Raw genomic sequence first — 20,841 nt, 5'->3', positions numbered from 1 at the left:
TGTAGAGATTGAAACGCTGGTGAAGAAAATATGACCATGTGCTTTTGATAGACGGTTGATGAGGTTTAAAAATTTTGCTGACTTCAGTAATGGCCCGTTAAAACGCCTAATTTTTTTTTAGAAGTTTGCATACCTGTTGCCTTTATCATATAGATCCTGAAACGCTGATTAAGAAAATATATAGGTTTATATACTTTTGATGAACGGTTGCAAAGATATAAGGATTTGACGGTTTTTGATGACGTCACCAACCCGACCATTCAGAAACGGATTTGGTAGCCCAGGTTTGGAAAACTTACCCAAATTGGTCCCATGTGGTCCCTAGTTACCCACGCGGTGAAAAATCATTGACGTCACCACCTCGTTTCTAAGTTATTTGGCCTTAAAATTTTAGGTGCACTGTAATGGCTTCATTAATTTAATATAGGATATTGACGTTAAAGTAGTGTTATTTTCGTCGCGTCGTAACGTCAGAAAATTTAACATATTAGACATGCATTTTTCGGCAACATCAAAGGAAAATGGAGACATCCACTTTGCCTGTCACAGACACACAGACACACTTAGCGTATTATTATATAGATTATATAGATTATAGGATGAAAAATAATACGAAATTTTGGTTCTTTTTAGTGTAGTATATAGTCGACTCCAAATTCAAAATTAAAAACTTAAAATACAAAAACACGAAATACAAACCGGCAACATAAATTAACATAATTAGTATAATTTATACTAAATAATAAACATTCCCCCCCCCCCCCCGAAATATAGCAGGGGCAATATTTCCTAAATCCAAAAACAAAAGAGGACTGTAAATAACAAAAAAAATCACATGTTTATATACATTAATGTCTGACTAGTTCACATCTCTTCGTCGTATCTCTCCTATGACTTTAGCATTTCTTTGAGGTCGTACCTCAACATCGACTTTGTTTTCGCGTTCACGTAAAGATTCGACAGAATATTATTTGTTCACAGGTCTCTTCAAGTCTGAGGTCTGGGTTTTAACTAAAGCTCCTCGAATTTGTCCATTACGTCCTTTATAAAGATTGATAACTTTACCGATTTTCCAAAGCGACTTCGGTACTTTTTCTTCATGAATTAGAACAACGTCATTCAAGTTAATTTGCGGGTTGTCCTTACTGTTATGAAGCGATCGGTGTGATTCTCTTACACGGGTGGTTCGAAGCGGAATCTAAGAGTTAGCGCATGCGCGGGTTTTTAACGACATCCGTGGAGGAATAATGGCGGCCGGCATCAAACTACGTAGTCAAAACAAACCAAGAGCAAGTTTAAATCTATTGTTATCCTCCCATCTAATATTCCAATAGATCTAATTTAGCCGTAAACGAACATGTGATAAGTCAACGAAGAGGCTCAGCGAAACATTTTTGTTGTAGTGGAGCTAGGTACGAGGAACAAGACTACTCAAGTAGATGAAAGAAAAAATCAAGATTTTTGCTTATTTGCGTTACGTTGCTAACGTCAAGGTAATTAACTTGTTATTCAGAGTTTTCTAGGGCTGTAGAAAAGTTATTTTACATCAAGGACACATGGCCCTAAGAGAAAAATACAACTTTGAAGTGCTTTCAGTTTTTTTTAATCAGAAAATGACTTTTGAAGTAGGCATATTTTTCACAGTTTCACGATAACTATCAAATACGTATGAAAGCTTCAATATCGTTTAACTAAGCCAATGTGGCATTACTGTGTTATAAATTTGCTAGAAACTGGTTAACACAAGGTTGGTTAACATAAAATATTTATATATATACATGCTAGGTAGGCGACAAAATACAGTCACATCCACTTAACAGCTAGTAGAAAATTCTGTCACTACTCTTCCTCGCCTTTTGTAAATTTACGCTTTTTAGCTGCTGGCTTCAAGTCTTGAGCTTCTGGATTTGTTGTCAAAAGGTGCTGTTTCATAATGTATTTGAGCCTGTCAACTGGGTTTTTGATGTTTGAATAATTTATTCTCATACGATGCAAATCGTGGTGAATAGATTCTCCACCTTGTTCACCATAAAAACCTAAGCCCGTTCTCCACTTGTTTACAAAATCCAATACATGGTCTTCTAGTATGTGCAGCTTTGGACTGATGTATATTGAAGGCCAATTAACTCTTAAATAACACATGAACTGATTGATAGATGTCTCTAAAAGTTGGTTAAACAAATTTTATAAATTGACTTTTCTACTTTTAAGCATTTCATAAAAATCAAACTTGCATATTTTACCTAAATTTGATAACATTTCTTGGGTCATAATACATGAAGAATTGAATATTGAGTGACACGAACCATACAGCTTGAACAGTTGTTCAAACTTCTTGCATGTTTCTTGACACTCCAGATATAAAACTTGATCATCACATTGATTCTGTACAATTTCAGGAATACGATCACATAAATACTTTATGTTGCCATCCTATAATATTGTCTACTGTTTGTTGTAAACCAATTTGTGAAATTATACTTATGCATAATACAATTTCATATTTTTCGTTTACTTTATCTTGTTTCAATACAAATTGTATAGCATTGTATTGAAACAAGATAAAGTAAACGAAAATTTTTATAAATTGCAAAAATAAATCTAACCTTGAGCATTTTATGACAATGGTTGCCAATAAAGCTTTTTCCGTGGTACGCCTGCCTCTCAACACCAAGCTCCTGCAGTGTATCGTCTAGGGATGATACGCAAGGACCAGATCCAATTTCCAATTGGTACTTTTCTTTGAATGCTTTTATGCTTCTATGTTTCTCCTTCAGTTCAAATTCTAAGTTATCCAACTCTGGTTTGTAGTTTTTTTCAAACTCATCCTTGGTAATTTGTTTAGATATAACCATCCAGTTCATATGTTCCTGCTGGTTATCATACTCGTCCTCCAATTCTTTTGACTCATTTTGTAAATTGCTAAATATATACATATATATATACATATATATATAGATATGTTATAAAGAAATGCAGCCCAAGATATGATTGGAAGTAGTATTAATAATAATAAAAATCTAGTAAGGTGTACATACATTAAAATTCTCATATTTGCCATAAACTCTGCAAATTTAATATTAATTTCACCATCAGTAGTTTGAGCATGAATTGTGGCAATTCTTAAATCAACTTCTTGACAGTAGCTTTCCAAGTTGTTGAACATTTTTAAATATATCCCAAGTGTTAGGTGGAGCCCTGGTATAGCCACCTATATAAAAAGTAATAAAAAATAGGTTTGCTGAATTTTCATAACATTGCACGAAGTACATTATACTTACTTGTTCTAGGGGGATGTTAAAGAAGCAATCATGTATCACATTTTGATAGTGTTTGGCGTTTTTCACTAACGATCCATTGTCACGAAATCGCTGCAGGTTTGTGTTCAAACTGTCCAAGCTACGTTTTGGAAAAGATCCACGAATAAATTTTGGGATGCAAAGTTGGTCAGTCTTTATGCTGCACCAGAGACAACAGTGACGGCCTGTAAAATTTAAAACACTAAGGTAATTTTATAGATAGATTTTATTTTATATAAGACACATTGTATTATTGATATATAATATACACATAATTTTTTTAAGGAATCTGAAGTGATATGTGCCCAAAGAAGGAACTTTTGAAGCTATTTTTGTTTTTCCTTAATGTGAAATTTGATATTTATTTTAATTTAATAAAACATGTCATTACCATTTGCCCCACTAATTCCATACATAGCACATAAATACTCGTAATCTCCATACATAAAGAGACGGATCTTCAAATTATTCCACTTCTGTTTTTGTAGAATCCTAATTTGTGGTTTAAATCTTTCTAAGCAGATTCTTAAATTTGTCACGGAATCCTTTGCCTCAAATATGCTGAAGATGGTCGTATTTTCTTTGCGATTAGGGTTTCTAATATTTGCCACTTGATAGCTCATTTTGAAACTGTTATCACCATGGTCACCACCAATTTTAACATGTATTTCATCATCCGGTATAAATGAGTGATGAACTAATTGATTATTTTTACTCAGTTCTGTTAACCGGTTTAATATATGACCTACAACATTGTAAAGGTATACCCAAGGCTTGGGATCTACAACAAGCTGCTTATTACTACTACTAAATTTTCGAGTTAGAGGAGCTAGCTCAGCAACAAGCCCTTTCCCTATCCACTTGTCTGCAACCTGTCTTGTTGTTTTTTCAGATGCAAGTTTGATGTCAAAAGTGGCAAGCCATCGGGAAATATTTCGCATAAGGTTCCATGGCAAATTCAAGGTGGCTTTCATGGCGGCAGCAGTCTCAGCTGGAATGGAGACATGATGGATTTCTGCGATTATTTGTTTTCGCTGCTCCTTGTCACATTTTTTCATGATCGCAGCTGTTTGTTTCACAAATGCATCATTTGAATTTCCTGAAATCATGTTGATTATATTTTTAGCTGTTTTGCTCCGATCAGATAAGCTTCTTTTACTACTTTCATTTGATAACTTTCTTGGCATGCTGATCGGTGTAACCGTTATTGGCTAAAATAAAGAAATGTTTTTTATTTTTAGTCTTTGTTAGATATATAATATATATATATATAGTAGAAATATGAATAATTTTCAGGTAAATGCAGAAAAATATGTATATTCTAAATGTTTATTTATATACCTGTGGTCCTTTTGTAGCAAATTGAATTGTTTGATTCGGTAGTTTTGACTGTTTAATTTTGATACCAACCAAATGTGTCATGCATTTTTCAATAATTGTCGGTACAGGCTTAGACGGACTTAGCTTTAAAATGTCGTTGGGTGTCATCAATTCTGGCTCAATGGTTTTTTTCGGCCTTCCACCTTTTTTAGATTTTATAGGCCGTCCCCCTTTAGATTTAATTTTCGAGAAATTTGATGCACTGCCTTCTTTCCATCTTACTGGGCATTTTGATGTTTTTGTGCCCCGCAAATTACAATTTTGCATTGTGCAGTAACATTTATTACAAAATTTTGGTGGATGTATTTTGTTTACATCTTGCTCAAAGTCCTCCTGAAATGCTGACTGAAGGCCAGAAAGGTTTTCCTTTACAAGATAGGAAACTCTTCCATTCAAAATATTTCCACATATGCGACAAAGTTTGGTTAGATCTGTATGTTCTGCCATTCTATAGCTATAATTATTCTAAAAAATAATATTATGTAACCAGTTTAATCGTTGCCTTTCCAATTATATTTTTTAACTTAGTCAAAAGCTTTTTGCAAACATAAAGTTTCACATTTCATGACCATAAGCTTTTTTTCCTGTCTGTGCCACCATTTTAAAAATTTGAATTTTGTTCAACTTTGATGACAAATATTTTTCAGAAAAAAACTGAAAGCAGTATGGAACTTTAAAAAATAGAAAGTATAATCCTTGGGCTTTCGTAACATATAAGTTTGATTAGGTGAAAAACTCTATATAACGTTATAGCCGACCTGTTAGCTAGGTCACTTTTTGACTCGACATTTACCGTCTCGTCTTATTTACGTTTGTTGCGCTTGGAAACGACAACAAAATTGTTTTTTGATTTTTTCCACAGCATCTGAAGACCTTAGATGCTAGTTAAATAGATTTACATAAGGCCACGCGAGAGTAAAATTTCTGTTATCGACATTAGAAGTTGTGCCTTTATCAGCAACTTTGTTACAAAATTTTGGAAGCTCGCCCCAGACTCCCGGCAAATGCGCTTAAATTCCATTGTACGGCCGTTTGAATCACCCGTGCTTAAGTTTACTACGTACTCCTTGCGCCAACTATTCCAAAAGTGTTTAATGATCTGACTTATTTTGGTGCTGTGATGGGCAAGGTTTAAATTCTTCGTGTGATTTAAGGGTGGTTGAATTAGAATACAAGTTAAGTCTACGTCCAAAAAGCATATGGTTTGACGACAAACAACTTTCAAACTCGGTATAATATTCGTACGTGAGTGGACGATTGTTTAATATACACTTGATCTCATACAAAACTGTTTGCATCTCTTCAAATGAGAGTTTAGTCGACCTTATCCTTTCTTAATAGTTCCTTTGTACTGCGCACAAGTCTTTCGAAAAACCCTCCGTGCCATGGAGCGAGAGGGAGGTTAAAATGCCAATTTATTTTTAGATTTAAAATATAAGTTTGCGTATCACGTGAAACAAAATTACTACCATTGTCTGAGATATGATCTGGACAACCACGTCTCGAAATGAATCTTCGAAAGCTACTAATAAATGATGACGAATCGGGCCTAGGAACTAGATCTAACACCAAAGCTCTGCTCTATGCGCAGGTGTACACGGTTACCCACGCTTTATTCATAACTGGTCTTTCATTGGCATTGTTGTAAATGTTTTTAACGTACAGAGGTCCAAAATTGTAAAGAGTCTGTACCCTGGTAATGGTGGGGGAATCTCAGGGTAACGAAAAGGTTGTGATTTCAAACGCTTACATAAAAGACACTGGTGTAATAAAATTCGCACTAAACTACGAGCACTTTTGGTCCAATAACTCTGTCGGAATTCGGTAAGTGTTTGTTTTTGAGAGATGTCTTTTAGCTCACAGTGAATATCCATGATGATTAGCTTAGTTAACGAGTGATCTCGGTCGAACAGTATAGGCGATATCGTTTCAACGGGTAACGGTGCGTTTACAAGTCGACCCCTGCAACGTAATAAACCTTTTTCGTCGATAAAAAACATAACATCTTTTTCTGTGTTATCATTTGCCAACTTGAACTTCTCCTGCTTGGCTTTCAATAAGAGCTCCTCCGCAGAGACTATTTCACAAGATCGTAGAATTTGCTCCAAAATTCGGTCTTTCTTTTAATGTTTTTAATGAACCTTAACATCCATGCGGTAATTCTGACCAATCGTGTGAATATGGAATACTTATCACAATTGTTGATACTAATTATGTCGGTATAATTATGCAACACTACTTGTTTACTTCTTTTCAGCTCATTTGAATGCTCAAGTGATAAATCATGATCTTTTATCTGTGGCAGCTGGTATTCTTTCGCGCACAAAAACGTTGGCCTCTCCCACCAAAGATTGTTTCCGGCCAAATTTAAAGTGGTGATTCCCCATTGAGTGATGAGATCTGCTGGATTTTTTTCAGTATTAACATAATTCCAGTTCCCAGCGTCACTGTTATTTCTAATCTCTTTTAAACGATTTTTAACAAACGGTACGAACTCCTTTGATGTCACCTTTATCCATGAGAGAGTGATAATCGAATCAGTCCAAAATAAAATTTTATCGAAAGAAAGTTCTTTCTCCAACGCGACAACAACAGATTTTACAAGACGAGACAACAACAAATTTCCCAGCAATCAAAATTTTCATGCTAATCAAAATAGGTTGAATGAGTCCCACAGGATCGTAGAACGAAGACGAATATATTTCTCTTAGTAGGTTTTAACGCTTTTGCCGACTTCAATAATTCTGAAAAGTCAAAACATAATTTATCGGTCTGTTCATTCCAAACAAGTCCAAGAATTTTACCATTAGTTTGGGGAGGCGCGGTTGAGTTGGTGATATGATTTATATAGTTCCGAACATTTTCATTATTTGTGTGCCATTTACGAAGATAAAAATTCCCTTCTATAAATCGGAGTTTAAGCTGTTTAAACAACTTTACAACTTCTTTATCATTCACGTGACCGCCAATAAAATCGTCGACAAAAAACGACCTCACAACCTTTTGAACAAACAGTGGGTCAAATTCATACTGACTCACGTGATTTCGAATAGTACCGTTCAAACAAAATGGTGAACTCGTCAATCCAAACACTAAACGGGCGAATCGATTTCTAACGATGGTGGGTTGTTCCGCAAGGATATCGTCAAACCACAAAAACCTCAAAAAGTTACGATCTGTTTCTTTAATCGCAATTTGTAGAAATGCTTTTTCTATGTCGGCTATCAAAACTATAGGATATGATCTGAATCGCAAGAGGACAACGTACAGTTGCGGCGTTAGCTGAGGACCCTTGTACAGTATGTCGTTTAGACAAGGCGACTCGTGGTTAATTTTCGCAGAAGCATCAAAAACTATTCTCATTTTTGTCGTGCTTTTATCGTCATCGTTTAACGTCATCGTAAGTGTGGCAAGTAATGTATTTCTCCCGGTGTCCCAACATCGCGTACTGGTTCAATAATACCCAAATTCATTTGTTCCTTAAAAATATTATCGTAATCAACTAGAAGCGACGGGTTGTTTTTCAAGCGATTGTGTACTTTTAATAAGCGCTTTCGGCTGAGTTCAAAATTGTCTGGCAGTAAGGAATGATTTTCTTTAAACGGCAAGGCTAACTCATAACGATTATCTTCATTCTTTTTTATCTTATCAAAAACGAGATCATAACAAGATTTTTCATTTTTTGAAATCCCAATACTATCCAATTCCCAAAATTTGTTCAACTGCTTATCAAGAATGTCAGTTTCCCTCTCACAACAATCAACACGCAAGGTATGAATCAAATTATTTGTCGATGTTTCGTTCTTTTCACACCCTCTCACAGACTCATGCACTCCAGACTAGCGAGTTTCCGAAAACAAGACCGCAACGGCAACGCCAACGGGAGAACAATGTTTTTTGTGATGTACGCATGCGCATAGCAAAGGAATCCCCAATTTGATGTTCTGTTCCGCGAAAACCGACTTCATTTCTATGAATTTGAAGTTGTGGTGAAAACGTCAAAGAAAATGGCTGCCAAAGCGTAAGTTTATAATCATAACATACATAGCCATGAGACTTTTTATGCTCTGAAAGAGTCTCTTTTCTCATTTCACTAGGAGAATAAGTCAGTTATAAGAGGGCTTTCAAATGTGTTTTTCAAGGTTAACTTTTTATTGTTTAAGCATAATTTTTTTGGCTGATCAGTTGGGGATCAAATTGAATAAATTTTTTTATCATTTTAGGAAGCCAATGTGCTGGACCCCAGGACATGATGTTCTTCTCATTCGAGAAATGCTTCTTTTCGAACCATGGCAACAAAAAAGAGGGTCACCAGAGCGTGGTCTCGTATGGAAACGAATTGTAGAGAGTTTAAATCAAATAGCTGATCCAATTTTTAAAGTAGACGATCGATCAGTAAGAGATCATTTCAAATTGTTGGAAAAAAAATACTTGAAAAAAAAGCAGACGAGAACAAAGCATCTGTTATAGCGCCAGAAGAAGAAACAGAATGGGAGAAAGGAATAGCAGACATCATATGTCAATTTAAAGACAATGATGAGCTTCACGAAAAACAAAAATCAAAACAGAAAGAGAATGCAGAGCTGGAGATGAATCAAGCTGAAGAGTTTCGACTTCAATTACTTGAGACGTTCGGTGAAACAAAGAAACGAGCCAACACAGATGAAGAAGTACCACGGAAAAGAAGAAGATCAAAGCCTGAAACTTTAAACTACTTGAGAGAAAAAAACAAAGCGGAATTTGAACTTAGAAGGTTAGAGTTAAGCCTTAAGAAGAGTGAAATGGAAGAAAGGCAAAACAGTTCTGCAAAGGTGCATCAAATGTTGTTGCAACAACAGCAACAAACTACTGCTTTGTTGCAGCAGCAGCAGCAGCAAGTAAATCTTGCATTGTTGCAATTTTTGAACAAAACACCACCTTCATAAAAACAACATTGACATACATTTTCTTCAAGAAGTACATAGTTGTATATATATGTATATATACTGTATAAATTTACATTTTGTTTGGATATTGTTACACTTTTTTAACAATCCATTTTTACTGAAAATACTCGTCAATTATTGGTGGGGGTCAGTCAAAGAATTCTGTTGTTGTTGATCCATAAAAGCATGACCGTGCATTATGTAGTAAAGCACACACAATGTACAATTTTCCAACTGCACTAAGTTGTATTTTCAAGTTTTTATAGAAGTCAAGAAATTTGAAATAATTTATGATGTCTCCAAAGACCCATTCTACTGCAGTCCGGACTCCACTCATTGCCTTATTCCAATCTCTTTGTAAGGGGGTCACGTGAGCTCCTCTAAAAGGTGCTTGTAGTTGCCGTCTAAGAGGATAAGCAGGATCACCATAAATACACAGCAATGCTCCATTTGGAGCTCTGGAATGTTGTTGAAGCAATTGTAGAAGACCAGATCTTGCTAGCATGGTGGCATCATGGCGCCTGCCTTCCACCGGCCCATATAGATTAGCTATGAGTCCATTCGGTGCAACTACTGATTGGAACTTTATTGCATGCACCTTTTTGTGTCCATTGTATAAAATTCGCTGATTCCTCTCAGGTCTGCAAACTCTTCTGACAGTTCCATCTATAAATCCCCAACAATTTTGTAATGGAGCGCCTCTAGCATGAATAACCTGGGCAAATTTCTCTAAATTCTGTGGAGAAAGCCAATCTTGATTGAATGTTGACACTAAGTGACCCCAACGATTATACACGAAGTTCATTGAATTCTTGAATATCATACACATTTGAGGTATAGATAATGCAAAATGAGGGATCATGTCCAAATATCGGCAAGGATAAGAAAATCTTCTAAAAAAAATCTAATCAATAAGATACACAATGCTGTAATTCCAGAAACTCTGAAACCATTGTTACATGTAATTTCATCTGGAAACAATAGTTTTTCGCTCAGTTTGTAAATATCATTTCTCAGAAATCGAAACTCAGCTTTGCATTCGTCGTCTGAAAGTAAGTCAAGGTCAAAACTTGGAAAATCCCAGTAAGGTAAATCTAAGTTTTTTGATCTGTTTAAATCATAAGGAAGTAAAAAATCTTCATCGCTTAGTAGGTTAGAACTATAAGCCTCGAAAATAGCAAATCTATTTTCTCGAAAACTAGGCATCTTCCACTTTCGTTTTTACCGCCACTTAATGAGGGCCGTTGGAACTTCGGAAACTCCCTATTCACCCAACCGCAACGGGGACGACGACCGCTGCTACTACGTTGCCGTTGCCGTCGCCGTTGGAACTTCGGAAACTCCCTACTCATGCACTCCCGAAGAAGCGAAATCAGTCTCTTTCAAATCTGTAAATTTTTGTTTTGCTGAATTTACGGGTTGCGATTTAATTGGTAAACAAATTATAGGTACCGAAAGTGCGCTAAATGAAATGGTGTTTTTGTCTCGTGTCACGGCTGATAATTTAAGTGATCTTGGTGTTTAAATTCAACATTCTTCGAGCGCGATCAGAGATGTATGTCCTCTGAGAACCCCCATCGAACAAAACCTGAACTTGTACGCTTTGGTTGGTGGTTGGATTTTTGAGCATGACATCCGCAGTTTGCAAAAACACGTTGTTTGAATTATTTTGCACATGGTTTTGATGCGTAACCTGCGACGGTTCTTTTTCTGTGCCCGGGGAATCACCCTTTTTCTTGTTTTTTGAAAACAAAGTGCGGAATTGTGTATACCTCTACAATAAAAACACGGTTTTTTCTTTCGGCATTGATTTTGTTTGTGATTTTCCCCGAAGCACAAAAAACAACGATTTGATTTTTTAGACACTCCTTTCTAGACGCCACATCCGTAATAACTGGGCACTTGTCAGGCCAATGACAACCTTCACAAAATACGCATTTCTGCTTGGGCCTGAAATCAGATAACAAAGACGCGCCAGAAGAGGTCTCATATGAATGCGAAAAATCAAAACGTTTCTTACCCATGTCGTTACTATGATCCTTTTCTGTTCTGTGTGAGCTTGGAGGAAAGAATACGGAAGGAGAAACAACTCTTTTAATTCTATTGAAACACTGCGTGAGGTTCTAGCAGGTGTCTGTATAGAAACTTCATTTGAAATTTTGGCGGTTGTGTGACTAAATTATTCGTGAATATCAATTCGCAACTATGATTGGTTATAAAAACAATTAGATAATTTGATGATGAATTTGATAATATTATCAAAACAAAAAGCCATATTGAAATCGGTAAAATTTCTTTTGTTCTTATGTTAACATAATTAGCGAAGAAGCACATGCTCGACACTTTTGTAAACAAAAAGAAAAAGTTTATGTCTCGTTTTAAAACGACGTTCTGTTATAAGAAGTTATTTCTTTAGTTAGAATAAACATTAATCCAGCACACATTTTGTCGGCACTCGTCCGGCGCATATATATCTATATTGTTTTTTATATGATCAAAGTGGTATACTCAAGCCTGTAAAAATAGGTTAATGTCATGGTTAAACGCTTATTTTCAAACGTAATGTTGAAGTTTTTAACAGCAATGTTCACCGACTTATATTAGGCACACTTTCCATGCAAATATCACGTGCCTGCAGCGTGTTACAGTCAGATTTCAATAGAAAAAAGTTAGCCCCTATTAAAGGAGAATATGGAATTTGATCATTTTTTTGCGAAAAAGACTCGGTCGAGCACATCACGCACTGATTCTTTTGAAATTAAATACAATAGAAAATTCAATACATTTAAAGAGTACAGAAATGAAGTTGTTTCTCCTTACGTATTCTTTCCTCCAAGGTGTGAGTTAACGGTAGGATTCGATACGATGCAATTTTCTCTAGCTTTTAACTCGTCATTTATTAGTTCGAGGAGTTTGTTAATATCCCAGACCTCTTGTTTCAGATTCCTGGAAACAGTCAATTTAAATTCGAGCGGCAATCGTTCCATAATGATCGGATTGAGTAAACAGCCATAGTCCTTTCCTTCAATACCCAAGCTGTTTAAACTTCGTACATGAGATCCTATATCATCGTAGAGTCGTCGAAGAGCTGTTAGGTCGCGATCGCTATAAACTCTTTTCATCTTCAATAATTCGTGCATGTGTGGGTTTATAATTACTTGTGGATTTCCAAATCTGTTGGACAATAGCTTCAATGCTTCCTCGTAATTTTCGTTAGAAAGAGATAACCCAGATATACAATTTAAAGCGTCTCCTTCTAAATAGCACCTCAAATAATTAAATTTTTCAATGTTATTTAGTTGTGACTTATGAATCAAGGCTTCAAAACTTTCATAAAAACCTAACCATTTTGTACAGTCACCAGTAAACTTTGTAATTTCTAACTTGGGTAATCTAACAGTTTCTTTGTGCAAGTTGCTTCTCTCTCTTAGAACAGGCTCAATTTCAACTGTTCTTTTACAAGTTTCCTTTAAATTATTCAAATACATAACAAAAAAGTCGCATCATCATCGCTCATAGCTATTTCAAATATTTCGTCATAAATATTCTTCACTTGTGTTAATCTCTGGCTGAGTATCGTTTCAGATGCGAGTAATTCTTCTCAAAATTCTTTCCAATTTTCTAACTTACTCTCGTTGTTGTTAATAATTCCACAGACACTACTCACAAGTGCGTTCTTCTTTCTTAACATTCTTTCTAAACTCATCTTATTATCCGGCTCGGTGGACCATGAAAAATAATACGAAATTTTGGTTCTTTTAGTGTAGTATATAGTCGACTCCAAATTCAAAATTAAAAACTTAAAATACAAAACACGAAATACAAACGGCAACATAAATTAACATAATTAGTATAATTTATACTAAATATTAAACAAGGATAAGTAGGATGTATTTTTTTAAGAGTATAATTATTTTCACATTTCCGTAAACTTAACAAGTAAAATGACAAGTGGAATATTTTTTTATTTATAGCGTGTGTGTTATGTTATTTTTTATTGTTTTGTTTTTGACTTCCTGTTAAACTTTTGTCAGCCTACATGTAAAATGCCAGGTTACTTTTACAGGGGGACATTATTGCCAATTTACGTGGGTTTATGACTCATTTTAATTTATGAGAGGATGGTATGGCTGTTCGTGTTTTTGTTTATGTTGCAAACTGCTGTGTTTTAAAAATTTGTGTAAACTTTTGTGGGAAAAAGACCACATGCAATATATATATACTGAAAGAACAAATTCACGTTTTTGTTAAGAATTTTAAAATTGTAGTAATAACTGTGTTTGGTGATAGTGAAAAAATTACTAAATGTTCTGACTAAAACTTTCTTGTTTTTTATATTGTATGATGAAATGTCTGATTTTTCTATAATTTTATGTGTTTCATAACCTTTATGTGGAAGATTTATGGACAATGGCAATATAGGACATGCTAAATGAACTGATTTTCGTTGATTTGCATATGCTCAAAAACCAATCTGTTTTACATTTTGTGTAAACCTTTGTGAGGACGGACCGTATATATTCTAAAAATAATATCTGTTCATTCAAAATTTACTTCTTATTCTTTTTTGACGTTTAAAATGGTTGGTAAAGGTCACTACAGATCATCATACTAAGAAAAATTTTTGTGTTCTTAACCGGTTATATAATTTTTACATTTTGGGTATATTTAACAGGATAGTATGCAACCGAATGAATGATTTTCCAGATATAAATTTGATGTTTTGACACTTTTTATTAAAATATTAAAGGTTCAACGTAATTACTTTATAAGATGTAAATATTTGAGATGTGTCATTTCTGACTTTATTATTATTGTTGATGTTGTACGTGATTCTATACATTATTTTGATCAGCGTATCAAGCTCTACACATTGGAAGCAACGTGTAAACAAAATTCAGGAAATATAGAGATAAAGAAATGTATGTTCTAGCGCAGTCGCGCACGCACCAACGTCACAGCAAGTTCTGAATATCCAGTACCATCCAATACCATGCCATGTTGAGCTATGGAATTCAAGGGATAAGTCCCTATCATGCGGTGCTGAGTAGGGGTAATTCCCTAATGAGTGATGACGTCATCAATGCTGCAAATGAGTCCAAATTTCTAGCACAGGGGGAATTCCCTATCATTCAACGCATGCGCAGTAATGAGGGGAATTGCGTTAGTATTTTTTGACCGTTACGAAATCCTCCGACAAAGTAAAAATCCATACAATAAAGAAATGAATACATATACCGTGAAACAATTACGTGATATTGCAAAAACCCGTGGCTTAACCGGGTATTATAGGCTACGCAAGGTTGAATTGATTTCTTTATTGAATGTACCACAATACGCCTGGAAACCACCTAAAAAGGTTCCGGTTAAACCAACATCGGAGGATGTACGGCAGTATGCTTGTAGGCCACCTAAATAACCAGCTTAGCCTATAGCATCGGGGGATATGGACGTCTTCGAGAGACAGGAGATGGCGAAGGCCCGTCCAACTATGGGAAGTAAAATCAGGGAATGGTACAACTGGGTATTGCCCCATCTGAGATGGACATTTTTGAGAAACAGGAGCTGTCGAAAAATCGTTCCGTATACTTATTTATTATTCACTATAGTAGCTGAGAATGTGTGTACACTAAGTTCTTTCACTAATCCTGTTCTGTATGAAACTTCTGGTGCTATATTTTTTCAACAAAATGAGTTTGTAGCTACTTCTTTGTCTTGTGTTATTTTTTATACTCAACCCTCCCCACACAAATAAATAAATCAAAAGAAAAATACACTCAAAAATAATTCTTGAATGTTTATGTGGTGCTTCATTTGTTATTTTATACCTAGCAAGATACACTAGTGGTTGGATTTTGAGAGAATATTGAGCCAGTATGATGAGTAGAAACAGAGCTGTATTAAGGATGGAAAACGTATCCATCAATTTTCAAGCCAAGTCACCGTAGTGGTGCCCTCCACCAAGACTACTTGACATATGTTATATAGCTATAACAATATGGATAGAAAAAATCTTACCAATCTTACTAATATTGTTTATTTCATAACTACCTTTCTATCTGATGTATTTTTTTGTTATGCAGTGTCAGTGGAGATGGTAACTCTCTTTACAGATCTATTTCTGTGTTGCTGATTCGCGATGAAACCCTGGCTTTTGAGAATTTTGATCAACCGCTTGACAATATTTTTGTGCAATGTTTATCGGATGGTTGTGATGTGTATACAAAGACAAAGGCAAGAGAACTGGCCATAACTGAGTAAGCAAGATGTGTTTCAAAATCTTTCATTTGGCATCATTTAATGTGCGTTTTATCAATTTTTAATGTAGTTGAGGTATAATAATTTTTTACTAAATGTCTAAACTCATGTGATCAAATGGTATGATATTTATGATACAATTTCGTCAAAGGTTCAGGTCCGATTCCTGACAGGAGTAAATTATATGTGATACAGTCAGTAGTCAGTTGCGAGTGATATTCCGGCCCATAGTAACTTATGCCCAGTTGGATATGTGGGGGATATTTTGGAAAAAACTATCAAGGTGCTCTATCAACAGATATCACCTCTTTACTTAAAACCACAAATAGGTACACATTTCCATCAATCCGTGAAGTTTTGAGAATTTTGGCTACAATTCCTGTAACTTCATGCACTTGTTAGAAAAGTATCTCGTTTAAAGACTCAGATGCGAAACACAATGTCGGAGGAAAGGTTAAGCAGCCTAGCAGTTATCATGTTTAACAGGTCAATCACTGTGATCTCTGATGAAGTGATAGATGAGTTTGCTGATCAGAATAAGAGATAAAAGCTTTTTGAAATATATATACTTGCTGATTGATTTATACATAGTTTACATGTTTTATATATTTTAGCTATATATTTTTTTATGTATATTGTTACTTATTGTACTTTTTAACGATGAAAAAAGCCTGAACAAGGTGATAAATTTTGTTGCTATTAGGTCCGCCCATTTGGCGTATTTTTAACGCCCATTCTGGGCGGTAACCTCTCAAAGAATTTTGTTGCTTAGTTACATAAAAAACCTGGATCCGACCCTGAAAGTCTATAAAAGAACGGGTCAAGGGAACCTATGCAGCCTTTAAACGTGGTGTGATGGGGTTCTATAACAGGCCGGCCAACACAAGGCCTACACTTCATGACAAGGTAGAAAAAGAGGCTGAGGAAGATTATCTTCCAGATATCCAAAATCTCTACAATCAACCGGAGCATGACTACACACCTCGGGAACATAAGAATGCTCTCCACAGTACCTTTCGAAACTTCCGCTTTCCTGGCATAGGGGAGCCGACGTAGACGGGTATATAGGGATGGTGCGACCCAACGTGAAAACCTTGGTTGAGGGGCAGGTAGAAGATATGGGCTCAGCAAAGGTACAGCTGTCGCTGTGGATCATGTGAAAGAAACCATCAAATATGGAGGGGGCAAACGACGAGTATATTGAGGTGAAGAAGGTCTTCAATAGTAACATGACGTCAATACTCCAAGGTAGCGACGTGGACGACGTGCTGGACAGGATGTTCGCCCAAATCAAAACGCATGTGGAACATCCAGCACTACCTCAAAGTGGCTTTACGATTAGCCGAATCATATACTTTGACGTAGACTTCCACAAATTGAGGCTAACGAGGGGCTTATCGTATATACAAGCACCTAAGTGGATAGCTTCGAAAAAGGCAATTATTAACCTTAAAAACGAGGATGAGGAGTGTTTCAGGTGGGCTGTGATAGCATCTCTGCATCATACGGAGATTGAAAGAGACCCCCAAAGAATCACCACACTGAGACCCTACGTAGACTTCTACAATTAGCAGGGTATAGAGATTCCTACAACCATCAAAAGCATATACAAATTTGAGGCGAACAATCCTGACATTGCGGTAAACGTCTTGTGTATAATGGGAAAAAAAGATCAATATCCTGAGGTGATCACATCATAGCGGACGTGGCAAGCAGGTGAATCTACTGCTCCTTACAGATGACAAAAAGACTCACTATACAGTCGTCAAAAGTCTATCGAGGCTCCTAGGTATTAAGACCTCGAAAAATACGACAAAAATGAGCTAGAGTAGTACACCCTTATAAACAGTTTTAGGTATTCAACGGTCAAACACCTATTAAAAAACGCTGCTTTTAGACCCCTAAAAAAATCTGTGACGTCACAGATTTCATCATGCCTCAAATGAGTAAACAAGTCACGTGACATCATCAAAAATGACGGCACTCGACAAAACTGCTGACATCAACAAACGCGCAAATCTGTTTGAATAAAAGGGAAATAAAAAGTCTCAAAATTGTTGCGGATAGCGACAAAAACAAACGTATTGCTGGTATAATAAATGTCAAGCAACGATAAAAAGACAGCGCTAGATTGGTACGCAAATTTTATGCTTTTTACGCTTTTTGGAGGTGTGGGAGCTGCCCTAGCCCTCACCTCTACCGCACTTGTGATGAAAAGTGCGAAAGAAGAAGAGTGCGAGAGTGCTATCAACGCTCTAGTAGAGAGAATTAAAGAACTAGAAGAAACAGTATTTTGATCGCAAAAACTGAATAATCTTTGGTGGATCATAAAATAAATGCGAGAAATCTGCGATGACTGTCAAAGAACTCTACATGCCTAGGATAGATGTGGTAGATGTCAAAGACGTCTGCGCGTGGGAGAGAAGGTGCTTTGTTGGTATTGCTACCAAGACTACGGCACTTACAATGGTGGCCACTGCCCTTGTGAGACTTCTTTTGTCCATGAGGCAAAGCAGGTTAGACCCAAAATAAATGGCAACGTTTAAGTTTGATGGTGAAACAGTAAAGGAGTAAAGGTGGTTGTGCTCAGACTCGCATAAACAAATGGACAAACTGCGACGAGAAGCTAAAGCCTTAGGTCTCAAAGGGTACTCTATGTTGAAGCGAATAGACCTTGTCGAAGCCATACGCAAAGTCAAGTATAAGGATGCGTCGACACAAACGGACGGACCGTACTGCAAGCCTTGTGCTAAAATTGCATGGGAGAAAAATCTTGAATAATATTTGAGGGATCTCGCTAAAAAACAGCGACGTGTCGTACATGATGGCGACTTGCTCATAGATCAAGATACGGGAGAAGTGATCTAGGGTTTTGAATAGTACACTAGATCTACGAATAAGCAGGTGGAGACTCTAAGTATCGCTGACATACTGCGCAGATTGAAGTTTTTTCATAAGCTCCTCTTTGGCCTCCTCACGCCCCTTTGCGACAAGCTGCTGTCGCTCCCGATCATTGATGGAATCTACGATCTTTCTAATTCGTTGTCGGACCTGCTCCTTCAGCAACATGTAGCGTTGCTTCTCCTGCATGATTAGGCTGAACTCATAATCACTAATCACACCGTTCTCCACAGCCTTTGAGATGAGGTCGACAACGGAGTTCAACTTAGTCTCTGCTAAGAGTCTGATGCCCTCATGCTTTTTTGACTTAACGTCTAGCCTCTTCCCCGCATTCCGTAAACCTGCCTGCCCTAGTCCTACAGCGATCGTGATACCACCCATCGCCACAGCTAGTGGTACACCTATTCCGGACAGCATACTACCAATCCCAACACCTGAAGTTATAATACTTACAGCTAGCAATCCATGATCAGTGAATCTAACCCACGTACCATGCATCTTGAACTTTTTGGCGAGTTTTTCACGCTCATTGATCTCACCACGCAAGTACTGTTCCACCTCCTCGATCTTCTTGAGTCTGTATACTTGACTTTCTTCAGGCTCATGCTCAGGCGCACTTGGCGGCAAAGTTGGGTAAAGCTTCATTGTATCAGCCATTTATTCTATGAGTAAATGCATCGTAATTCCGACGAACGAAACATTTTTTTCATGATGATGCTCGTCCGTCAACATGAACTCCAGTCTGTCTGTTGAGCCTTTCAAAGGAAGGTAGATTGGAGTGTCAAAATTCCATGTTTAACTCTTTGGTGGGAAGCAAAGCAAGAATTTTTGATTTCTTCCCATCCAGTAGGCAATCGTCTTCATCCAGCTGGGGGCAAACGAGTCTCAATCTTTGGTACACGTCAGTTTTGTAGAAGCTGTCATAGTCGCCTTTGGTAAAGTACTTTTTTGCAGGGTCGTAGGGTAGCCCCATAAGCTCCTGTAGTTTTCGATGGATTACCACAGTATACCCGTCACTAACCCTAAGCCTACAGAGTCCATTTTTTAATACAAACAGCTTAATCTTGTCCCCTGCCTGGCTATTGACGATGGTTGCCAAATCCTCTATCTTGTATAGACCGTTCATAATTTCAATTCTAGTCTCTGTCTGATCAGGCCCTGTCCTACGAATGACAAAATCATTGTCGCTGTAAAGGTTCAGCCATACGGGCCTGATACTTATCGATTTTAGGGCAATTCTCGTGTCCTGCCCTAGGTAATCATCAAAAATCGTAGGCTTTTCTATATCCGTGACATAAAGCTGTCTCAATGTTTCAATGAAGAGTACATACATATAGTTGAAAAATATAGTGGAGTTAAACCAGTGTCGCTACGAAATTATCAATCTGAAAATAGAAATGAAGTTATCTCAAAGATTCTGGAAACATATAAAAATCACCCTAGTATTCTTGAAATTAAAAATTCACTAATTAATCAAAATAATGAAATGTTGTTTAACTTTAAGGAAGTCTCGGAAAATGAAGTCTCTAAACTTTTCGGGGATCTAAAAGTAGGTGTGGCATCTGGAGAGGACAAGATAACGGCTAAAATGGTGAAGTTAGCAAAACCTTTTTTGATAAAACCCTTAACAAATGCCATTAACAACAGTATTTGTCTCTCTGTTTTTCCGAGGAGAGCCAAACGCGCTACTGTATCCCCTATTGATAAAGGTGGGAAAGATAAATTATGTGTAAACAACTATAGACCAGTCAGCATTTTAAATATATTTTCAAAATTTTATGAGAGAATAATTAAATCTCAAATTGTTGATTATATTGATAATAAACTTTCAGAATTTTTATCAGCCTATAGGGAATCATATGGCACACAACATGTTCTTATAAGATTATTGGAAGAATGGAAACAAAAATTAGATAAACATTACGTAGTTGGTGCAGTTTTAATGGATCTATCTAAAGCTTTTGATTGCGTGCCTCATGATTTACTTATTGCTAAATTAAATGCCTATGGCTTTAGCCAGGATGCCCTACTTCTAATTTTATCGTACCTTTCTGACAGAGAGCAATCTACCCGCATAA

The 20,841-nt window shown here is 36.5% G+C and overlaps 2 protein-coding genes, 1 long non-coding RNA gene and 1 pseudogene across 3 annotated transcripts; 2 read left to right on the top strand and 2 right to left on the bottom strand.

Annotated features, from left to right (window-relative positions):
* Positions 1–1,391: 1,391 nt before the first annotated feature.
* LOC130654734 (uncharacterized) lies at positions 1,392–3,172 on the bottom strand. Its single transcript, XM_057457351.1, has 4 exons — positions 3,039–3,172; positions 2,607–2,922; positions 2,244–2,433; positions 1,392–2,162 (listed from the first exon to the last, which is right to left on the bottom strand). Exons 1-4 carry the CDS (start codon positions 3,164–3,166, stop codon positions 1,840–1,842), a joined length of 957 nt encoding a protein of 318 aa, XP_057313334.1. The 5' UTR covers positions 3,167–3,172; the 3' UTR covers positions 1,392–1,839.
* Positions 1,882–3,344, top strand: LOC130654736 (uncharacterized). Its single transcript, XR_008984484.1, has 2 exons — positions 1,882–1,920; positions 2,846–3,344. It is a non-coding gene; the product is annotated as an uncharacterized LOC130654736 (long non-coding RNA).
* A 3,981-nt stretch (positions 3,345–7,325) lies between these two features.
* On the bottom strand, positions 7,326–8,078 carry LOC130653800 (uncharacterized). The gene has a single exon (XM_057456310.1). The coding sequence runs from the start codon at positions 8,076–8,078 to the stop codon at positions 7,326–7,328; it is 753 nt and encodes a 250-aa protein (XP_057312293.1).
* Positions 8,079–8,691: 613 nt separating this feature from the next.
* Positions 8,692–9,991, top strand: LOC130655714 (mediator of RNA polymerase II transcription subunit 12-like; annotated as a pseudogene).
* Positions 9,992–20,841: the final 10,850 nt, after the last annotated feature.

The sequence above is a fragment of the Hydractinia symbiolongicarpus genome, chromosome 8, assembly GCF_029227915.1.
Source record: "Hydractinia symbiolongicarpus strain clone_291-10 chromosome 8, HSymV2.1, whole genome shotgun sequence".
NCBI classification, from domain to species: domain Eukaryota; kingdom Metazoa; phylum Cnidaria; class Hydrozoa; order Anthoathecata; family Hydractiniidae; genus Hydractinia; species Hydractinia symbiolongicarpus.
The sequence above is the reverse complement of the archived record's forward strand: the minus strand, read 5'-3'. Positions and strand labels throughout refer to the sequence as shown.

Coding starts and splice junctions, on each gene's coding strand:
- LOC130653800 (XM_057456310.1), bottom strand. CDS start 8,078: ATGACGTTAAACGATGACGATAAAAGCACGACAAAAATGAGAATAGTT.
- LOC130654734 (XM_057457351.1), bottom strand. CDS start 3,166: ATGTTCAACAACTTGGAAAGCTACTGTCAAGAAGTTGATTTAAGAATT. Junction 2,923..3,038: donor GCAAATATGAGAATTTTAAT/GTATGTACACCT, acceptor GTATATATTTAG/CAATTTACAAAATGAGTCAA. Junction 2,434..2,606: donor ATTGTCATAAAATGCTCAAG/GTTAGATTTATT, acceptor ACAATATTATAG/GATGGCAACATAAAGTATTT.